This window comes from Oncorhynchus keta, chromosome 14 (assembly GCF_023373465.1).
Source record: "Oncorhynchus keta strain PuntledgeMale-10-30-2019 chromosome 14, Oket_V2, whole genome shotgun sequence".
Lineage (NCBI taxonomy): Eukaryota > Metazoa > Chordata > Actinopteri > Salmoniformes > Salmonidae > Oncorhynchus > Oncorhynchus keta.
The window spans coordinates 19,393,522-19,416,751 of record NC_068434.1 but is presented as its reverse complement, the minus strand read 5'-3'; the positions used below and the strand labels follow the sequence as shown (position 1 = coordinate 19,416,751).

Here is a 23,230-nt window from a genome sequence, read left to right as displayed (position 1 = left end):
ATTTTTTACGTAATTTGCACAATTCAAGCTTTCATTAGATGATGGTGAAAGCTCGGTAATAGAATATGAGGGCTAATGCTAGCTACTTCTATTGGCAGTGAGGGGGGAGGGATGTGTGTTTATTTACCGGTAGGAGTCGATGATCTTGCAGAAGGCCAGCTCACAGCACATCTTCAGGTTGCTCTGGTTCTCAGGGAGGTCTCCTGAGGAACACTTCCCTGGGTCCACCTCACAGTTCTCATCTGACTCGTACAGGGCTTTGATGAACTCTCCTGGTAGAGGGAGGGAGATCAGCACCTAGGCCTGTTGTCACTACTCTGACTAGGACCACAATCTCCATTACAGTACATATAGGCCTACAGTTATGAAGTGATTTTAGAAGCAAAAGAAATTCAATTCAGATTCAATTTCTTTTGGCACTAAAATCGTACAGTTCTGCTAGTTGGCACACGATAATGTCATGCACACTGATTGAAAACCCACTAATTGTACTAGGTAAGGAAACTGCTGCTGTTATTTGCTATAACTGTTTATGGACTATTGGATTATCATAATGTGGTGTGTTAAATAGCCTGTGGCGCATGACAAAACATGGTAAAAAACAATACTGTTCCCTTTGTTGAATTGAGTCCACGGACACCAGATGACAGATTCAAATCTCTACCCCGCAGCTAGATTGATGAATCATTTTCTCACTGATTGTCTTTCACCAAAGTTTTACATCGCTAGACAGCTAGCGAAAGAGCCCCAAGTTCTGACATTATTATTTTATTCCCTTTTCATTATCTTTGGTGACATACTTTTAATAAGAGTGCCAGTCAACCATCAAGGACAGACCAATGCTCTGAATCATTCAACATGGCTTCAAACAAAGCAGTGGTGGAAAGTACTTAAGCAAAAATATTTTAAAGTACTACTTAAGTAGTTTGGGGTATCTGTACTTTACTATTTCTATATTTGACAACTTTTACTTCACGACATTCCTAAAGAAAATAATGTACTTTTTAAAATGTCCCCTGAAACCTAAAAGTACACGTTACATTTTGAATGCTTAGCAGGACAGACAAAAGTCAAATTCACACACTTATCAAGAGAACAAGCCTGGTCATCTCTACTGCCTCTGATCTGGCGGACTCACTAAACACAAATGCTTCATTTGTAAATTATGTCTGTGTTGTAGGCTATCTATAAATTTAAAAAACAAGAAAATTGTGCTGTCTGGTTTAAAATAATATATACTTATAATACTTAAGTATATTTTAGCAAATACATTTTACTTTTGATACTTAAGTGTATTTAAAAGGAAATACTTTTAGACTTTTTTGCTGGGTGACTTCCACATTTGCTTGAGTCGTTTTCTATTAAGGTATCTTTATTTTTACTGGATACTTTTTCCACCACTGAAACAGTCACTTTCCAGAAAAACAATGAATAATTGATCTGAAGAGTCACTTAAAAATGTACTGTGTGTGGAGAGTGCAGGAAGTTTTTCTGAAGGTCAGATACTAGCCAGAAGTATGATACTTAATGAACAACACACAGGCCTATTCCATGTGTTCATGGCTCCTCTTCTATCTTAAAATACTTTTGCTCTCTGCTGTAATAGTAGCACTGTCCCCTTTACAGTGTCTGGATGTCACCTACCTAGTGCATCCTGCAGGTACTTCTGCCCCACCAGTTTAAGGTACTCCTCAATGGCTTTGGTGGCCAGTGTGTTCTCCCTGAAGATCAGGTGCTCGTTCTCCCCACAGCGATCCACTTCTGACATCATCAGGTCAGTTAGGAAGTCCTGAAAGCAAAATAGAACTGTGAGGCCTTGTTCCAATACTTTGAAAATAAATATCTTCCTTCCTTCCTTGTAGTGATCTCATCCCATTGGCTAGGTAGGCTAACAGAAAGATTTCCACAACATACTGTAGCTTTCACCAATCCTATCATGTCACCATAATTCTCCGAAGGGAGGGAGGGAGGAGGAAGGAAGCATGCCTTTTTTATGTATTGGAAGGTGTCCCCTCGCCTCATATTCACCGCCAAGAACATACAAATACAACTGGTAATAAGGTGAGTGAATGGGCACCGTTTTGGCAAAAACTGGTTGAATCAACATCGTTTCCATATAATTTCAACCCAAAAAATATATGTGGTGATGTTGAATCAACATGGAAAACTGATTGGATTTGAAAAAAGTCACCAACGTAAGGGGATTTCATATGTTCTTTCACCAAACTTTTAACCTAAATCCAATGACATGGTGACATGTTCTGTTGAATTCACGTTAGTTGACAACTCAACCAAATGTAAATCAAAACTAGACGTTGAACTGACGTCTGTGCCCAGTGGGCAGGCAGAGGCTGATCAGAGCTGCATCATGGAACCAGGCAACCAGCCTGGTTCTGGGAACAGATCTAGATAGTGTGTATTGCAAGGAAATGAGCCTATCAATGTGATCTGAAATGCAGAGCGTGAACAGTCTCTACATAAATAAATAACTGTACTGCTGCACAGCCTAAGCCTGATTGATACTGAGAGCAGTGAGTTTGGACAGAGAGAGAAAGAGAGAGACAGGTAGCTCAGACAAGTGACTCTTCCTCTCTTATCGATTCTGTGCTAATGGATCAAGTGGTTAGCCCCTCCTTTCCTTCCCCCCGCCCACACATACAGTCGTTCTCAGGCGGTGTCCTTCTTAACCAGTCACACTCCCTCTTTATGAGCTCCTGTAATCTGCTCTGGTTGACTGCAGTCATATCTATGGAAGGCATGGTGATAGGCTAGCTAGGCTATGCATGCTAATGGGGCATCAAAGGGAACATGCTATCATAATCCCAAAGACTGTACCAGAGAGAGAGAGGTAGAAATTTCAGCTACTGTACACACAGCATTTACTGTATCAGTCAAATGTAGGCTAAATACCTGAATGCTCCACGTCAATGTAACTGGTATCTCCCATGTTGACAAGCTGTGGACCTCGTACCAGATCATCCAACCATTAAACTATGATATCTGGATGGTGCAGAGGATTATGAATGTACGAGGTGCCGTGTATCCTGACAGACACTAACACAGTCCCTCATAGCACACAGTCACTGACAGCACACAGTCACTGACAGCACACAGTCACTCACTGCACATCAGCCACACACATGACTAAGCTAAACCCGTCTCACACTACTTTACAAGCATTTCGCTACACTCGCAATAACATCTGCTAACCATGTGTATGTGACCAATAAAAATGTGATTTGATTTGAGCCGGCCCGGGCCGGCACGGTTACACATCCACCATAGTTGTTGAACCCATGCTGGGAAAGGGCAATGTGAAAAGGAAATGTTCCAGGTCAGCAAAGTACAGTTCAGCTCAGCACAATACTAGTGTGAAAAGCATTTTACTGTCCCACTCCCTACTGCTACCCCCAGACAGGCCTGGAGAGCGGCTAGAGAAGTCTTTAACATGCACTGACTGCACATACTAACGCTATGCCAGGTGGGTAACACACTTACTAACACGCTATGCCAGGTGGGTAACACACTTACTAACACGCTATGCCAGGTGGGTAACACACTTACTAACACGCTATGCCAGGTGGGTAACACACTTACTAACACGCTATGCCAGGTGGGTAACACACTAACACGCTATGCCAGGTGGGTAACACAATAACACGCTATGCCAGGTGGGTAACACACTAACACGCTCCTATGCTGTTTGTCTTTTTGAAGTTGTAGCCAATAGCAACAGTCATTTTAAAATGAAAGAGAGCCTCTAGACTAGGAGGAACCTAAGTGAAAGCGTAGAGCCACCGATCCTTATCTATCCATCTATTGGATTAGGGCTAAACAGGTAAATTAAATGAAGAGGGGGTGTGAGCCACCACAGGGCAGTGGATAGATGCATAATGAGGCAAAGCTCCACTTGTTTCTCAGACCAGAACGTATGCCAACGTAAGAAAGGCTGTTTAATGAAGCTCCACTTGTTTCTCAGACCAGAACGTAGGCCAACGTAAGAAAGGCTGTTTAATGAAGCTCCACTTGTCTCTCAGACCAGAACGTAGGCCAACGTAAGAAAGGCTGTTTAATGAAGCTCCACTTGTCTCTCAGACCAGAACGTAGGCCAACGTAAGAAAGGCTGTTTAATGAAGCTCCACTTGTTTCTCAGACCAGAACGTAGGCCAACGTAAGAAAGGCTGTTTAATGAAGCTCCACTTGTTTCTCAGACCAGAACGTAGGCCAACGTAAGAAAGGCTGTTTAATGAAGCTCCACTTGTCTCTCAGACCAGAACGTAGGCCAACGTAAGAAAGGCTGTTTAATGAAGCTCCACTTGTTTCTCAGACCAGAACGTAGGCCAACGTAAGAAAGGCTGTTTAATGAAGCTCCACTTGTTTCTCAGACCAGAACGTAGGCCAACGTAAGAAAGGCTGTTTAATGAAGCTCCACTTGTTTCTCAGACCAGAACGTAGGCCAACGTAAGAAAGGCTGTTTAATGAAGCTCCACTTGTCTCTCAGACCAGAACGTAGGCCAACGTAAGAAAGGCTGTTTAATGAAGCTCCACTTGTTTCTCAGACCAGAACGTAGGCCAACGTAAGAAAGGCTGTTTAATGAAGCTCCACTTGTTTCTCAGACCAGAACGTAGGCCAACGTAAGAAAGGCTGTTTAATGAAGCTCCACTTGTTTCTCAGACCAGAACGTAGGCCAACGTAAGAAAGGCTGTTTAATGAAGCTCCACTTGTCTCTCAGACCAGAACGTAGGCCAACGTAAGAAAGGCTGTTTAATGAAGCTCCACTTGTCTCTCAGACCAGAACGTAGGCCAACGTAAGAAAGGCTGTTTAATGAAGCTCCACTTGTTTCTCAGACCAGAACGTAGGCCAACGTAAGAAAGGCTGTTTAATGAAGCTCCACTTGTTTCTCAGACCAGAACGTAGGCCAACGTAAGAAAGGCTGTTTAATGAAGCTCCACTTGTCTCTCAGACCAGAACGTAGGCCAACGTAAGAAAGGCTGTTTAATGAAGCTCCACTTGTTTCTCAGACCAGAACGTAGGCCAACGTAAGAAAGGCTGTTTAATGAAGCTCCACTTGTTTCTCAGACCAGAACGTAGGCCAACGTAAGAAAGGCTGTTTAATGAAGCTCCACTTGTTTCTCAGACCAGAACGTAGGCCAACGTAAGAAAGGCTGTTTAATGAAGCTCCACTTGTCTCTCAGACCAGAACGTAGGCCAACGTAAGAAAGGCTGTTTAATGAAGCTCCACTTGTTTCTCAGACCAGAACGTAGGCCAACGTAAGAAAGGCTGTTTAATGAAGCTCCACTTGTTTCTCAGACCAGAACGTAGGCCAACGTAAGAAAGGCTGTTTAATGAAGCTCCACTTGTTTCTCAGACCAGAACGTAGGCCAACGTAAGAAAGGCTGTTTAATGAAGCTCCACTTGTCTCTCAGACCAGAACGTAGACCAACGTAAGAAAGGCTGTTTAATGAAGCTCCACTTGTCTCTCAGACCAGAACGTAGGCCAACGTAAGAAAGGCTGTTTAATGAAGCTCCACTTGTCTCTCAGACCAGAACGTAGGCCAACGTAAGAAAGGTTGTTTAATGAAGCTCCACTTGTCTCTCAGATCAGAACGTAGGCCAACGTAAGAAAGGCTGTTTAATGAAGCTCCATCGCCCTGTTGCTGTTCTAGCAAAGACTAGTAGGCGTAAGCTTCTGTGGGGCATCAGCATTATTACAGTGGTGTTACATAGCAGCAGAAAAGTTTGAGGGACAAAATCTAAAGAGAAGTTTCTATGCTGAAACAGCGCTCCGCAATAACAAGTGCTGACCTTGTGCACACGAACACACACACTCACGCACGCGTGCACGCGCATTATCGTTCAGTCTCACTGCATGGTTTTACAGCAGGAGCTGAAGAGAGGATGGAGCGGATCAGGAATTAACGAGGACCACTAGGCTAATTACCACAGGGGGCTGACACCACTTTCCTTCCTGGGACTGGTGTGAGAGAAGACAGCACAGTGGCCGTGTACCAGATCACAACCTCATTCATATGAGATATAGCCTTGATTTCAACTTGATAGATCACGTTCATGTAGCTCCTGAGATGTGAAACACTTCTCCAGGCATGGTGAGACCTGATTATCTGCGCAGTTTGAAATAAAGACAGAACGTGGATAAAGACAGAATCTTAACATGACCTATATTGGTGGACATATTTAAAAGAGATCCTAAAACACATTTTTAGCTTTGCTTTTCCTTAGGGTGCTTTTTAGTTTTTGTCATTCTTTAGCTTTTTATCTCAAGTTTAGTGTCGTAAATATTTCAGCCTTTATTTTCATTGTTTATTTGTTGCAATGTCTGAAATGTGCTGTATAAAGAACTTGATTTGATCTCTGTAGTAGGGAAGATTTTCATGTGTGCAGTTCAGCTACATTTTAAAATTCCATTACTGTTGGTTCAAAAACACCAAAAAACAATCCCTCAATGGCATGTATTGATTACCTGGACTTAAGAAGGACTATTTACCACATAGCCTAACGTATGGCAAGTGGTGAAAAACGGGGACTGAAATAAAATGATCTAGGCCTATGTTTCAAATGTAACATTTTGACCACAGCCCATTGTCCTAAATTGGAGGTATTAGCAGCAGTTAGTGTACACAAGTCCCCTTTCAGCTAGTCCTCATTAGAAAGTGCTGATACAATATAGTGTTGTCATCACAGTCCCCCAACCACCCACTCTAAGCAGGGGTGGTATCCATTATCTTTCCACAGCAGGGAACACCAGAAAACATTTTGCAACGGAAAACGAAAAGTCCCAGTAGTACATCCCAGTAGTACATCCCAGTAGTACATCCCAGTAGTACATCCCTGTTTCCGTTCACTTTCTTCTGTTTGACTCCTAATAAACACGACCCTCTCCCAACCCAAACAGGAAGCATTCACATTCTTCTGTTTGACTCCTAATAAACACGACCCTCTCCCAACCCAAACAGGAAGCATTCACTTTCTTCTGTTTGACTCCTAATAAACACGACCCTCTCCCAACCCAAACAGGAAGCATTCACTTTCTTCTGTTTGACTCCTAATAAACACGACCCTCTCCCAACCCAAACAGGAAGCATTCACATTCTTCTAGGTCTAGGAGACTGCTTATAGTAAGCATGTGGGAGGACTCCCAAAGACTAGAAATATGAGGCTAACTTGACTTTTAAACCCCAATCCTAGACGGAGACAAGATAACCTTATCTGGACTCCTTTTCAAACCCCAGACCCCTATACTATCTTGCCTAATCGTTTGCAGCTTTTGTGTGCAATATGCAGCTGAGATGTTGACTTATCTGAGACAATGGTATCACTGACTGTGACCAATCAAAACCCTCACAGTTGTAATGATTACAATAGGAGAGCTTTGTCTTTACTATCAATTCGATCTGGGTTGTGTTTATATTTGACATTCGGCAATATTACTATTTTGGACTATCATTTGAAAACGGAAATGCAGAGAACACAACACACTATCGTTTGAGTGTAGGACAGCCTCTGTGGAAAGTAGGAGGCCTTACCTTAGCCTTGCCGGTGCTCTGTAGGATGTGAACCAGGGCACTGGCCATCTCCTCCTTGTTCTTCACACTAAGGCCAGGCTCCAGGATGGAGCACAGCAGCATGTAGTTATTGGTGATGTACTCTGCAAACTCCTTATATGACTCCATGGGCAGGATACTCATGCTCTGGTACCGCGACTTGAGTCGAATCATAGGTCCGGGAGTTTTCCCTTTGTTCGGGTTGGGCGTGCTCACAGAATACCACTTCTCCACAAACTGGCGTCCCGTGACGGCACCGACGGGAATGTTGACCAGGCCCACATAGTTGTTCTTGTCCTTCTTTTTCTTTTTGTCCGACTCCTTGTACAGGTGGACAGTGACACTTTTGACAGAAGGTAAGTTGTTGAACTCAAAGTGCTCTCCCCAGAATACATTGTCCATTTTGAATTTGCAGGTAGTCCGTGCGTAAAGCGTGTCGTCCAGACACAACTCACAGAAATACCTTTTCTTGGCTGGAAGGTCCTTGGCCTCAATAATCCACAATTTTAGAAGGTTCTCCACACGCCGACTGTTGTCCTGTGAAAAACATCAAACATGTGAGACTTTTCCTGGGTACTTTGACATGCATTCTATTGTACTTTTATTATTTTCTTCCACAGAGGGGCCTATACGCTATATAGCATTTGATTTACTTTGTTAGGATGTACAGCTCTCCTTAAGTTTTCCATCCATTTGTCCCTCTCTGCAGATGACCGACACGAAAAGCATTTGGTTCCAGTGGAAGTAGTTACCTGTGAAAGTATGGCAGATGATTAAGCCCTTTAGGTTATGAATCATGAAAAACACCCATATGATGGCCTGTGTGTATCAATCTTTTCGAATGAACCTTTATTTAACTGTATATAGTTAAAATGTTCTTATGTTATGCTGTGGATGCTTGCATTTTATAATTGTTAATGACTTTATGTTAAGAAAATAAATGTATTGTGAGTAGTTGGGAGTGTAAATTTGACTGCGTTTGTTATGAACAAATTCTTATTTACAATGATGGCTTACATACCCAATGTAAAGCAGGGTTGGGTATCACACACACACACACACACACACACACACACACACACACACACACACACACACACACACACACACACACAGCTGCGCTGCAGGGTCTGCACAGTGCACACTGATACCAGACTAAACAAAGCCTGGACAGCCATTGAAATCCTCTTGCACTTGATCATGAGAGAAATGCTTGTTGTTTTTTTGGCTGACCCCGTCAGACTTCCTCTCGGTCACAGAGCCATGGTCTGTCCAGCTGGCAGCGTGCTTTAGCATAATAGGCAGTAAATCCTTGTGAATGGGGACCCCTCGGAGCTCACCTCTCAGAGCAGATCCACAGAGAGCAGGAGCATGGAGATGCCAACAGATGGGTCAGACAGACACACAGGCCCCTACCAGGCAGGAAGCGCAGGGGCGGGGAGACCCTCCTCCCTAACAAATGCCCAGCTACACACACACACACACACACACACACACACACACACACACACACACACACACACACTACCCAAAGGCACTGGCTGCTTGACAGAAAGTCAGAGACCTGCAGCTTTTCAGACATATGTAATGGCAACGAAATGAAGAGTATATTAAACACAATGCATTATGTACCGAGGTTCAGGATCCTAAGAAATACTATTAAAATGAGTCAGCGAGCCTTGAGCTGCGACAGTCATGACAGGCAGTGGTGGTGGTGGGCTCACCTCGAAGCAGTAGTCCTGGCCCAGGATGCTGCCGTGCACCGGTTTGATCAACACCTCATCCTCCATGCTGAGATCTAAAGCTTCTACTGCACTGCTGGGGCTGAGCAACGACTCGTGAGACCGCGATTCCTTCAGCCTCGGCATCAGATGGGATCTGGGGGAGAAGAGGAAGAGACACGGTCAGTCAGTCACACACATACAATGTGTCAACGCAGGCAAGAGCCAGTGCGATGTCCCACACAGAGAGGAGGGCTGGGGGAGGCATGTGAACCAAAACCAGACTGGTGTTGTAGGTACACCCTGTCAGATGCCACGGGATCTGGCTCTATGGGGTTGGCATGACGGGGCTCTCTAGTCTCTCCCAGCTGGTAGCTCTTCTGCTTGGACGTCTTTTTGATGGTATAGCAGGTGGGGACGCTGCTCCAACACCATGCTTTAAAGTGCCTCTGGCAAATGGCAGAGCACAGCTGCAGAAACAGGGAGGTTGCATTCTTACTGGTCACTTAGTCACAGATAGTAGGAGTGGGAGAAGAAGACCAACATCAAGACCGTTAAAGGTGAACGGCAATAACACAAAGAAGCCAAGAAAGCCATACTACCCCCAGTAAAACATACTACCCCCAGTAAAACATACTACCCCCAGTAAAACATACTACCCCCAGTAAAACATACTACCCCCAGTAAAACATACTGCCATACTACCCACAGTAAAACATACTACCCCCAGTAAAACATACTACCCCCAGTAAAACATACTACCCCCAGTAAAACATACTACCCCCAGTAAAACACTGTTGGTAGTATTTTTTATTGTGGGTAGTATGTTTTAATGGGGGTAGTATGTTTTACTGTGGTGTAGTATGTTTTATTGTTGGTAGTAAAACATACAACCATACTACCCATGGTAAAACATACTACACCACAGTAAACCATACAACCCACAGTAAACATACTACCCACAGGAAACCATACTACCATACTACCCACAGTAAAATATACTACTACTATACTATCCACAGTGAAACATACTACCCATGGTAAAACATACTACAGTACCATACTACCCACAGTAAGCCATACTACCCACAGAAAAACATGAGAGCGGATACAGATAAAGATATTTGTGCAACCAAGTAACTTCAAGGGTTCCTTTTAGTTTTATTGGTTCCATATATGAATTGTACGTAAAAATCATAACATCCGTAATACACGCTTCGTCTTCAATCCACAACTCAAATGTATTTTAATGACTGAAAAAGCCAAAAAGCCAATTAAGTCTCACAGATAATATAGACAGAGAGAGTAGAAAAAATGTTTACCCCTACAGTGCATGTTCATCTTTTCAGATGTTCTGTAAGTGGTGTTGGTTAACACATGCAAACTACAATCACTGTCTAGGAGGATAAGCAGGGCAATTAAGCACCTGCTGGGCGGCAAACAGATATCTGCTGACTCATCGCTCCCCTGGCTCTCCATTGGCTGCATGAATTAAACATGGCTCTACTTCCTGCCTCAGGGGATGAGTCTGGAAAAAATCCTCAGGTAATGAATTTGTCGTTCTCTAGCTCAACTTATCAGTGTGGGGACAGAGTGAGATACTGAGAATGATACAGAGAGAAAGGCATAACTGGCAGAGCTGAGCGGACTAATATAAACCTTCCTCTCTGAGAAGCTAGATCCCTTATGTGAAAACTTTTACCATGTCGGTAGCATTTTAAAATGGGTAGCTCTGGATGTATTTTGTTCTTTGTTCTTGGTGACTATTTTGTTCTTGGTGACTACTACTTACAAATGTGAGTTTAAAGTCACTTACAATAAGTCTAAATGAAATTAAACAAATAGACACAGTTGTACTAGTTCCCATGCAGTACTGTTATAGTGGTCTTTGAATAGGAATGGGTCGGTTTCCATAGTATGGGATCAATGATATACATTTTTATAAGCATATTTCTAGTCAATGGCAAACAAGCTTCAGGATTTCTAGACCAAACTCCACGGCAGTAGGCTAACTCATGTTGCAGTCTGTTAATGCACTGTGCTGACAACTTTTCTGATTTTTAATTGACTTATTGAGAGAGAGATTCATGCTTGTCTGATGGCAGCTATTCAACTTGCGTTCTGTGGCTCAGCATTTACCTAATGATCATATCAATCCCACTGCAGGCTGTTGGGGGCCAAGCACACACACAAGGCCATTATGTAATGAAATTAGCATTGTTTCAATGAACTCATTGGACCATTGATCTTAAAGGATACAAGGTGTAAACAATTTTTCTGCCATGGTTTAGGTCCACTTGTAGAATCTATGCCAAGGTGAATTGAAGCTGTTCTGGCAGCTCATGGTGGCCAAACATCCTTTAAAGACACTTTTTGTTGGTGTTCCCTTAATTTATGCAGATACTTGTATGTGCTTGTGATAGAAAACTTCATCCACAGTACATTTCTGTAAACTATTGATTCTCTGTGGGTAAATAATGCTCTCTGGTGTATTTTGAACATTGAGAGTGGGCTCCTGTGGTTGAATTTTTTTCCCCTCTTGGGCCCGACTCACATAATTGACCAGTCACATTTATTTCTTATGCATTTGTATTTTTTATTAAATCAGTTACCCAATCAAGTTACCCACAGACCCCCTGCCTCCCCACCTCCCCTCATCTGATGATTAGCAGAGAGGCAGAAGGCAATAGCAGGCAGTCTGCACATTGAGAGTGGGCTACTGAGACTTCCTGTGGCTGGTTGGCAGTTGCAGTGAAAACATATTAAATATATACTGTATATAATACAGTGGGGCAAAAAAGTATTTAGTTAGCCACCAATTGTGCATGTTCTCCCACTTAAAAAGATGAGAGATGCCTGTCATCATAGGTACACTTCAACTATGACAGACAAAATTAGATTTTTTTTCTCCAGAAAATCACATTGTAGGATTTTTTATGAATTTATCTGCAAATTAACTGCACCAGCATAAGGGGTCTGAGGATCTCATCTCGGTACCTAATGGCAGTCAGGCTACCTCTGGCGAGCACATGGAGGGCTGTGTGGCTCCCCAAAGAAATGCCACCCCACCATGACTGACCCACCGCCAAACCGGTTATGCTGGAGGATGTTGCAGGCAGCAGAACGTTCTCCACGGCGTCTCCAGACTGTCACGTCTGTCACATGTGCTCAGTGTGAACCTGCTTTCATCTGTGAAGAGCACAGGGCGCCAGTGGCGAATTTGCCAATCTTGGTGTTCTCTGGCAAATGCCAAATGTCCTGCACGGTGTTGAGCTGTAAGCACAACCCCCACCTGTGGACGTCGGGCCCTCATTACCACCCTCATGGAGTCTGTTTCTGACCGTTTGAGCAGACACATGCACATTTGTGGCCTGCTGGAGGTAATTTTGCAGGGCTCTGGCAGTGCTTCTCCTGCTCCTCCTTGCACAAAGGCAGAGGTAGCGGTCCTGCTGCTGGGTTGTTGCCCTCCTACGGCCTCCTCCACGTCTCCTGATGTACTGGCCTGTCTCCTGGTAGAGCCTCCATGCTCTGGACACTACGCTGACAGACACAGCAAACCTTCTTGCCACAGCTCACATTGATGTGCCATCCTGGATGAGCTACACTACCTGAGCCACTTGTGTGGGTTGTAGACTCCGTCTCATGCTACCACTAGAGTGAAAGCACCGCCAGCATTCAAACGTGACCAAAACATCAGCCGGGAAGCTGGTGGTCTGTGGTACTATTGTTTGTACAGATACACATGGTACCTTCAGGCATTTGGAAATTTCTCCCAAGGATGAACCAGACTTGTGGAAGTCTACAATTTTCTTTCAGAGGTCTGACCCACTGGAATTGTGATACAGTGAATTATAAGTGAAATAATCTGTCTGTAAACAATTGTTGGAAAAATTATTTGTGTCATGCACAAAGTAGATGTCCTACCCGACTTGCCAAAACTATAGTTTATGAACAAGAAATTTGTGGAGTGGTTGAAAAAGGAGTTTTAATGACTCCAACATAAGTGTATGTAAACTTCTGACTTCAACTGTACGCCCACAACTCCATAACAGACGAATAAATTAGATTGGAATTTCGTGTCTCTGCGACAGTAGAATTCTTATTTGAGCTCAACACATAAAAACATAAGCAAATACTACTTACAGTACTAGCACATTTTGATGTATGAAGGGGTAATTTATCAATAGCATATTCTACTCTAGTATTTCATGAGGTTATATGTATTGCTGTTCATCAGACAAGTGGCACTACTGTACAGACAGGTCCCATCGCTATCATTTAAAAATAATATCAGTAAAAAATAATATCCAACTCTATACTGATATTGTTGTTCATGTTTAGAAACCCAAGAGATATTTTATCTGGAGAAATGTTTTTATGTATCACTGATTTTGTCACCAGCATTCAAGGGATTAAGAACACAGTGCTGGCTTAGTAGTGTCCCAAACGGGAGAATCAACATTTGGAACAAAGACAAATCACAGGATGTAGATGATGTCAAGCCTTATAAAGTGAAGATCCGGTGATGCTGCCAAGGAACTGGATGGCTTATAGGAGCCTGAATAACATAACAGGAAATAATAAGGCCATTAAGTGCGGAGAAACAAGTGCCTTTGTGACTCGGCTGAGTCAAAAGGAGTGCATTACTAAACACAGAACATACTGGAGATGTAAAAAAATATATTTAAAAAATGAAAATGTGGATACAGTAACATGTCTGCATGTATACAATAGACTGGCACAGAATGAAGAATATAACTCAGTCAACACAAGCTTCAAATTTCTATGCTATAATGTTTTCAGATCCCTGTATGCTAACAACATAATGAAGAACACTATTTTCTGCATTCAATCTTTCATTTAACTCATGTGGCCTTGCCATGTAGTTCATGCTTATTTCTGTCTCATTCTAGTCTCATTTAGAGTGAGTAAGAGGCATAACACTGTTTTGTAGTGTTATTACACCAGATGTAGGCTATTTCATGCAGTCTTCGGGGTTGCCAAGTAGCGTAGCAGTGTTGCACTGTATTCAAACTACCAGATTAAATGCACAGTACAGCATTTCACTATCTCCCCTGTATGCAGTTGATTTGCCATCTGTTGTGCAGTTCCAGTCCGTTAAAGTTAAAATATCAAAAGGAAAAAAAGGTGTAACAAAGACAACAGATTTGCAAAATATTTGATGCGAATAAAGAAGAGCCTATTCATCGTTATTCATTGCTGCAGCCATCTCCAAGTTTTATCTCAGATATATCAGTTTACTAAGTGGCTTTTTGACAGTTATTTTTTAAAATCCCGGCCACCTCCAAAATGTTTCAAACACTCCCTACTAACAGGACATGTGCCTCGCGAAGGACCCTAGTTCCGAATAGAAAACATTAGAGCAAAGATGTCCCACAAAATAAACAGGCAGAAAGCATGTTCTAGTGTAGGAAAGAACGAACATGGAGGCTATGCAGAAATAGGCTATTCTGTGCCTCTGAAGAACGTCATTTTTTTCTGATTTAATTTAGCTTTTGTATCGTGTATAATAAAAGGTGTATTTTAATGTGTACAGTGCATTCAGAACGTATTCACACCCCTTGACTTTGTTCACATTTTGTTGCATTACAGTCTGAATTTAAAAAATATAAAGTTTGGATATTTGTCACTGGATCACACACACACACACACACACACACACACACACACACACACACACACACACACACACACACACACACACACACACACACACACACACACACACACACACACACACACACACACACACACACACACACACACACACACACACACACAACCCCATAATGTCAAAGTGGAATTATGTTTTTTTGGTTGACATTTTTACAAATGTATACAAAATGAAAAGCTGAAATGTCTTGAGTGAATACGTTTTCAACCCCTTTGTTATGGCAAGCCTAAATAAGTCCAGGAGTAAAAATTTGCGTAACAAGTCACATAATAAGTTGCATGGACTCAATGTGTGCAATAATAATGTTTAACATGATTGTTGAATGACTACCTCAACTCTGTACCCCACACATACAATTATCTGTCAGGTCCCTTACTCGAGCAGTGAATCCAAACAGATTCAACCACACAGACCAGGGAGGTTTTCGAATACCTCGCAAAGGGCACCTTGGGTGGGTAAAAAAGAAAGAAAGCAGACATTGAAAATCCCTTTGAGCATGATGAAGTTATTTGGATGGTGTATCAATACACCCAGTAACTACAAGGATAGAGGCGTCCTTCCTAACTCAGTTGCCGGAGAGGAAGGAAACCACTCAGAGATTTCACCATGAGGCCATTGGTGACTTTGAAACAGTTACAGAGGCTAATGGTTGTTATATGAGAATCATAGGATGGATCAACAACAATATAGTTCATCCACAATACAAACCTAATTGAGAGAGTGAAAAAGCGTGTACAGAATAAAAAATATTCCAAAACATGCATCCTGTTTGCAACAAGGCACAAAAGTAATACTGAAAACATTTTGGCAAAGCAATTCACTTTGTGTCCTGAATACAAAGTATTATTTTTAGGGCAAATCCAATACAACGCATTACTGAGTACCACTCTCCATATTTTCAAGCAGAGTGGTGGCTGCATCATGTTATGGGTATGCTTGTAATCATTAAGAACTGGGGAGTTTTTTCAGGATAACAAAATGACTTAATGGGGCTAAGCCCAGGCAAAATCCTAGAGTAAAACCTGGTTCAGTGTGCTTTCCACCAGACACTGGGAGATGAATTCACCTTTTAGCAGGACAATAACCTCAGGCATTGGTTCATATTTCCCTCGATCCTGACTAGTCTCCCAGTCCCTGCCACTGATAAACATCTCCACAGCATGATGCTGCCACTACCATGCTTCACTGTATGGGATGATGCCAGGTTATCTCTAGACGTGACGTTTGGCATTCAGGCTAAAGAGTTCAATCTTAGTTTCATCAGACCAGAGAATCTTGTTTCTCATGGTCTGAGTCTTTTAGGTGCCTTTTGGCAAACTCCAAGTGTGCTATCATGTGCCTTTTATTGAGGAGTGGCTTCCATCTGGCCACTCTACCATAAAGGCCTGATTGGTGGAGTGCTGAAGAGATGACTATCCTTCTGGAATGTTCTCCCATTACCACAGAGAAACTCTGAGCTCTGTCAGAGTGACCATCGGGCTCCCGAGTGGCGCAGTGGTCCAAGGCACTGCATCTCAGTGCAAGAGGCGTCACTACAGTCCCTGGTTCTCCTCCGATTGCTCAGTTTGACCGGACGGCCAGCTCTAGGAAGAGTCTTGGTGGGTCCAAACTTCTTCCGTTTAAGAATGATGGAAGCCACATTGTTCTTGGGGACCTTCAATGCTGCAGACATTTTTTGGAGACCATTCTCCAAATCGAATGCCTCGAAACAATCCTGTCTCAGAGCTCTACGGATCAAGCTGTAGAAACATTTCAAGGACAGTCAATGACTGTCATTAAAAGACTCCAAAAACGGCCAATAATTTCAGGTCCAGTACCATCGTTGGGCCGCGGGTGTGAAAGATTCAGCAGCCTGCTGGCATTACACAGCTTGCTAAAATACTACTGTAGCTCTGCTGGAGTCACTTTTATTGATAACTTTGACACCTTCTGGAAACAGGAATGACGGAGTCCATCCAAATCATCTTGGCTCCTGGACTCTGTCCACGCATTTCAAGGCTGCGTTGAAACAATGACTGGTAAATGATCCAAGACCAGCTCAGTTAATCCCTACCATTGTGACAACGAGTCGTCATAATGCTGCATCAAATGTACATGATCTTAGGGGCATTGGCAAACCGAATGTAAGTCATTTAATTTATGTACCCCTAATTGCACCAAATACATATGTTTATCCTACAGTTATTGTAAGCAGTAATCATGAGCCTATAAACCAGAGTTACATTGTTAGCACTGAGGCGATGTGCAATAGTAGGAAGACCACTTTACGCAGCTCGCCCTGCACTATCAACTCCAATGTAAATAACATGAGGAAGTCTACCTCCGACAAGCTTCCCAGTAAAGCATTAAAAACAATCAAGCAACCCAGAAAATTGCTAAAAAGACCCCATACTAACATATGTAGCCTAAAATACAAGGTCCATGAAGTCAATAATTTGCTTGTAACAGATGACATTCATATTCTGACTATCTCTGAAACTCACTTAGGTAATACCTTTGATGATACAGTGGTAGCAATACATGGTTATAACCTCTACCGAAAAGACAACGGAGGCGGTGTTGCGGTCTACATTCAGAACCACATTCCTGTAAAGCTTAAGAGATGATCTAATGTTAAATACTGTTGAAGTAATATGGCTACAGGTTCATCTGCCTCACCTAAAGCCCATTCTTGTGGGATGCTGCTATAGACCACCAAGTGCTAACAGTCAGTGTATGGTTATTAAGTCTGGCAGCCCAACTGATTGGCAAACATAGTGCAATTAAGAAATCATGTGAATTAAATTAAACAAAATTAAAAGAAACTACACTATGAAACAAAGATAAATTATATCAAGAATGATAGTAAAAAAGCTTTGGGGCACTTTAAATTACATTTTGGGGAAAAAAGCCAACTTGGCTCCTTCATTCATTGAATCAGATGGCTCATTCATCACAAAGCCCACTGATATTGCACACTACTTTAATGACTTCTTCATGGGCAAGATAAGCAAACTTAGGGATGACATGCCAGCAACAAACGCTGACACTACACATCCAAGTATATTGGACCAACTTATGAAAGATGAGAATTGTACTTTTGAATTCCGTAAAGTCAGGGTGGAAGAGGTGAAAAAATTATTGTTGTCTATCAACAATGTCAAGCCACCGGGGTGACAATCTAGATGGAAAATTACTGAGGATAATAGCAGACAATATTGCCACTCCTATTTGCCACATCTTAAATATAAACCTACTAGAGAGTGTGTGCCCTCAGGCCTGGAGGGAAGCTAAAGTCATTCCGCTACCCGAGAATAGTAAAGCCCCCTTTACTGGCTCAAATAGCCGACCAATCAGCCTTTTACCAACCCTTAGTAAACTTCTGGAAAAAATGGTGTTTGACCAGATACAATGCTATTTCACAGTAAACAAATTGAGAAATTGGGAATTTCAGCATGCTTATAGAGGACACTCAACAAGCACAACACTTACACAAATGACTGATGAGTGGCTGAGAGAAATGAATGATAAAATGACTGATCATAGTCTGCTGCTGGAAAACTTGTGTTATGGCTTTACACCCCCTGCTATAATGTGGATAAGGAGTTACTTGTCTAACAGAACACAGAGGGTGTTCTTTAATGGAAGCCTATCAAATATAACTCAGTTAGAATCAGGAATTCCCCAGGGTAGCTGTTTAGGCCCCTTGCTTTTTTCAATTTTTACTAACGACCTGCCACTGACTGAATAAAGCGAGAGTTTCTATGTATGCGGATGACTCAACACTATACACGTCAGCTATTACCGCGACTGAAATGACTGCTACCCTCAACAAAGAGCTACTGTTAGTTTCAGAGTGGGTGGCAAGGAATAAGTTAGCCCTAAATATTTCTAAAACTAAAATCATTGTATTTGGAACTCTCACTAAAACCTAAACCTCAACTAAATCTTGTAATAAATCATGTGGAAATTGAGCAAGTTGAGATGACTAAACTGCTTGGAGTAACACTAGATTGTAAACTGTCATGGTCAAAACATATTGATGCAGTAGTAGCTAAGATGGGGAGAAGTCTGTCTATATTAAAACGATGCTCTGCCTTCTTAACAACACAATCAACAAGGCAGGTCCTACAGGCCCTAGTTTTGTCGCACCTTGACCACTGTTCAGTCGTGTGGTCAAATGCCACAAAAAAAGGACGTAGGAAAATTGTAATTGGCTTAGAACAGGGCAGCACGGCTGGCCCTTGGATGTACACAGAGAGCTAATATTAATAATATGCATGTCAATCCCTCCTGGCGGAAAGTGGAGGAGGGATTGACTTCATCACTACTTTTATTTATGAGAGGTATTGACATGTTGAATGCACCCAGCTGTCTGTCTAAACTACTGGCACACAGCTCGGACACCTATGCACACCCCACAAGACATGCCACAAGAGGTCTCTTCACAGTCTCCAAGTCCAGAACAGACTATTCGAGGCACACAGTACTACATAGAGCCATGACTACATGGAACTCTATTCCACATCAAGTAACTGACGCAAGCAGTAAATTCAATTTAAAAAAACAACAACACTTTATGGAACAGCGAGAACTGTGAAGCAACACAAACATTGGAACAGACACATGCATACACACACACACACTATACATACACATAGATTTAGTACTGTAGATATGTGGTAGTGGTGGAGTAGGGGCCTGAGGGCACACAGTGTGTTTTGAAATCTGTGAATGTATCGTAATGTTTTAAAAATGTATAAACTGCCATAATTTTGCTGGATCCCAGGAAGAGTAGCTGATGCCTTGGCAGCAACAAATGGGGCTCCATTATACATATAAATGGAAACAAGATGCACCTGTGCTAATTTTCTCGTCTTATAGCCAAGGTTCTGAAAACTTATGTAAATAAAGTATCTGTTTTTGGTTTTTAATACATTTGCAAACATTTCTAAAAACCTGTTTTCGCTTTGTCAGTACGGGGTATTGTGTGTAGATTGTTGAGGATTAGTTCTTTTTAAAATCCATTTTAGAATAAGCTTGTAACGTAGCAAAATGTGGAAAAGGGGAGTGGTCTGAATACTTTCCGAATGCACTGGAAGGCCTTCCAAACCATACCTGCACACTTTTTCATTTTCATTTAAATTTGATCTGTATTGTTTTATTTGGTGCAAATAAATTAAACCTAAATATTAAAATTCATATCAGTTTAAATCTTGAATAAATAAATACACACTAAACTGAAGTCTTTAAACACTTTTAGTGTTTAAAAGAAGTGCTGTGACTGGGAAGACATGATATCATATTGGCTTAGAAAGGTGATGACATGTTTTCGCCTCCTTTTGGCAACTGTTCCACTGCTAAGAAGATGTCTGATTGCTTGCAGAAATTGGATGTGACAGGAGTTTGGATTTAATGAGCACCAACACTTTACTTCAGACTCCAGAATCCTTCCATTAAAAGATTGGCCTCTCTGTCTAGCGTGTGTGTGTGCGCGGCAGGCACAGAGACGCCAGCAGGCATATCACAATGCCTTGTTTACAGGCCTGTGAAACAATGCCATGACAGAAATCATTAAAGCCCTTAATATTTTCTCCAACATCCTTCTTCTCTTTTGCAGTCAGAGAAGCTGTGCTGCATTAAGGGAGGTAGTGTTGGTCTGGATTCAGACCTCTATGGTCCCCGTTTCAGCTTCTTCACATGCACACGACCTGATACTCAACATGGAGCTCCTTGTGAATTAAGATTGAGGAAAATATCTCCCCACGACTCTCTATGCATCACACACACACACGGGTAGAGCTGATTGCCACTTCTCTATTGAATATTTCAATAGGTTTTAGAATAGCAGCAAATCTGTGGATGCCTTTCAAAGTAACATTGTTGAGATGTCATTACAGAGTGAACTACAGTGTTGTGCATCTATTCTGACACAAAGGAACACTGTGCTGTCTGGCTAAAAGCAAATGAAGATGTCTACTAGCAGAAAATATTTAATGTGACATGCCATCATTCAAAATGTAAATTATATGACTCTGTAAATGAAAACCAGAACCAGAATGACAGAGAATAGAGCTGGGATCACAAACTGAAAATGATTGACACCGACCATACCGATCACTTATAGCAGGCATTTTGCTGATATAATTCATTATGATAAGTAGCCTATGCTAGAGAAATGTAAAGTTTGGATTGAAATAAGTTTTCTAGTATGGGTTATTGTTAATGGGACAATTGAAGGCTACAACCATCAAACTACTACTACTACTAGTAGTAGTAGTAGTAGTAGTAGTAGTAGTAGTAGTAGTAGTAGTAGTAGTAGTAGTAGTTTAAAGGATAAAAACAACAAAGAAGTATAATCTTTTTTTATTTATTCATGTCGAATAATGGATTTTTGTCCACATCGCTCAGCTCTAAACAGAGACTACCACATAGCATCCAAACATGAGAAACACCCTCAATGTCTATAGACAGATAATGAGATGCCGAGCCCACAAAGCCTATATGTAAATGCAGCTTGTTAAGCGTCCCTAACACACTGAGATGAAGACAGTGCAGTCCATTAGATGTGGCGGAATACTCACCAGACATTCTATCAGAATCCCCAGAAACAATCGGAGCGGGGGGACAGGGGCGTGGAAGAGGTGGGGGAGGATGAGGGAGCCGTCTCAGAGTTCCATTTTCTACTGAGAGCGTGGTGGTGCTCATTCAGCTTTCACAGTGGGCTTCTGCTAGCTGCTATTAGCCTTGTGCTCTCCTACCCTCCCTCTCTCTCTCTTCCCTCCCTCCTCCACTCTTCCCACCCCCTTCCCTCCCTCCCCTCCCAGTCTGTCTCCTCTGGACTCTTTATTCTAGCCCCACTGAGAGACAGCCTGCCCTATTTCCTCCCCCACTCCTCTCCTTTAAGGGCAACTGCTTTCTCTCTCCTTCTCTCCCTCTATCTGGCTGGTGGAGGACTGCTCGGAGTCGACCGTCTTGCGCTCTCTCTCTATCCCTCTCCTATCCTTCCTTCTCTCTGTCTGTGTGTCTGTGTGCACGCAGCATAAGGCTGTGTGGCGTGATGTAGCTCTGCCCCCCGCTGCCGTGTGTGTGTGTACGTACGTACGTACGTGTGTGCGTGTGCGGTCTTTTGTCTTGGTGTCTTTGTGACAGACCGGCCTGCTCCCTGCATAGGGACCTGCCTCCAGGGGAGTAGTGAGGGGGTGCGTGCCGACAGTACAGGGAGAGGCCATATGGTATGCTCTGTCAGCTTTGGGCTAATTGGTCAATCAGATCTTTTGGAGCTGTGCTCTGTTCAGACGAATTCAGAAGCCTTGTTCATAGGCAGCATTAACTAAAGTTGTAGAGAACAAGGGTAAAGCATAAGTGGCCATGATCTTCCCTACACTGTCAGAAGAGGGACAGTCATTGACAGCCAGCTCTGAGAAGAATTTCAGTCACTGGAGGCACACGCACAATGCTACAATTAACAATATACACACTTGATAACTGTCAGGTTTTTATTGTTTCTATGACAACACTGAATAAAGTAAATGATATCTTTGCTTCCCCGGCAACTGACACTTTCCACGGATAAGTGAGCAATTTTCAGCCAATTTTATTTTCTAGACTTCACAATATGTTTTTTTCTCCTTTCACACAAATGATTGTGTCTCTGAAGTCTTACATGGACGTGAGCGCAGCTTGAGCCACACAACTGTTTGACACATTGCTCGCGTCACCACAGAATTCTGGTACCTTAAGGGCTTTCTGCTTACCTTCCACATTAAAACGAAGAGTACTCCAGAGGAGGCTAATATAGATAGGTTGCTAAGTAGTACTATATTAAAGGTGGCATAATGTAAAAACATATAAAAACAAAGACCACTTAGTAAAGAATAGGAGAGATGGAGAAATCACAGCCTAAAACCAGGACTGATAGTCCAACAAGGTGATCATCTCCTGCTTAATGGCCCTGTAACGATTAGCTACCCAATTACAGGTAAGGACTACATACTCACACAGAACGAATAAGTATGTGCGTGGATGCGTGCGTGTGTGAAACGACGAACCACACCGAACGGTTAAGGATTGGGTTAAGCTCTCATTTAAATCAAATAAATCCAAAGTAACAAGACAGGGGCTTTGTGCCGATGAGTGGGATTCACTGCCGTAAGCATTATAGCTTACCACTTCCATTGGCTGGTCAGATCACTGCTCAGTCAAGACAGTGGCCTCTGGTAGTTCTGCATCAGCATATACTGTAACCTTCAGCATCAACAACATCACCA

At 42.4% G+C, this 23,230-nt stretch overlaps 1 protein-coding gene across 21 annotated transcripts in view; it reads right to left on the bottom strand.

Annotated features, from left to right (window-relative positions):
* The window catches only part of dab2ipa (DAB2 interacting protein a), a 116,173-nt gene that overhangs the window by 23,918 nt on the left and 69,025 nt on the right, over positions 1-23,230 (bottom strand). For 19 of the 21 annotated variants that reach the window (XR_008063797.1, XR_008063802.1, XR_008063807.1 and 16 more), the window contains 5 exons: positions 9,290-9,443; positions 8,219-8,317; positions 7,548-8,102; positions 1,645-1,789; positions 128-272 (listed from right to left, as the gene is read on the bottom strand). Coding sequence is in view for 7 of the 21 variants with exons in the window: in XM_052461226.1 (XP_052317186.1) it covers positions 128-272; positions 1,645-1,789; positions 7,548-8,102; positions 8,219-8,317; positions 9,290-9,443 (1,098 nt within the window). In the remaining 14 variants the exon portion in view is untranslated. Of the gene's footprint in view, positions 1-127; positions 273-1,644; positions 1,790-7,547; positions 8,103-8,218; positions 8,318-9,289; positions 9,444-21,544; positions 21,696-23,230 lie in introns of those variants that run through there. The other 2 variants (XM_052461227.1, XM_035784928.2) reach the window with 2 other exon arrangements.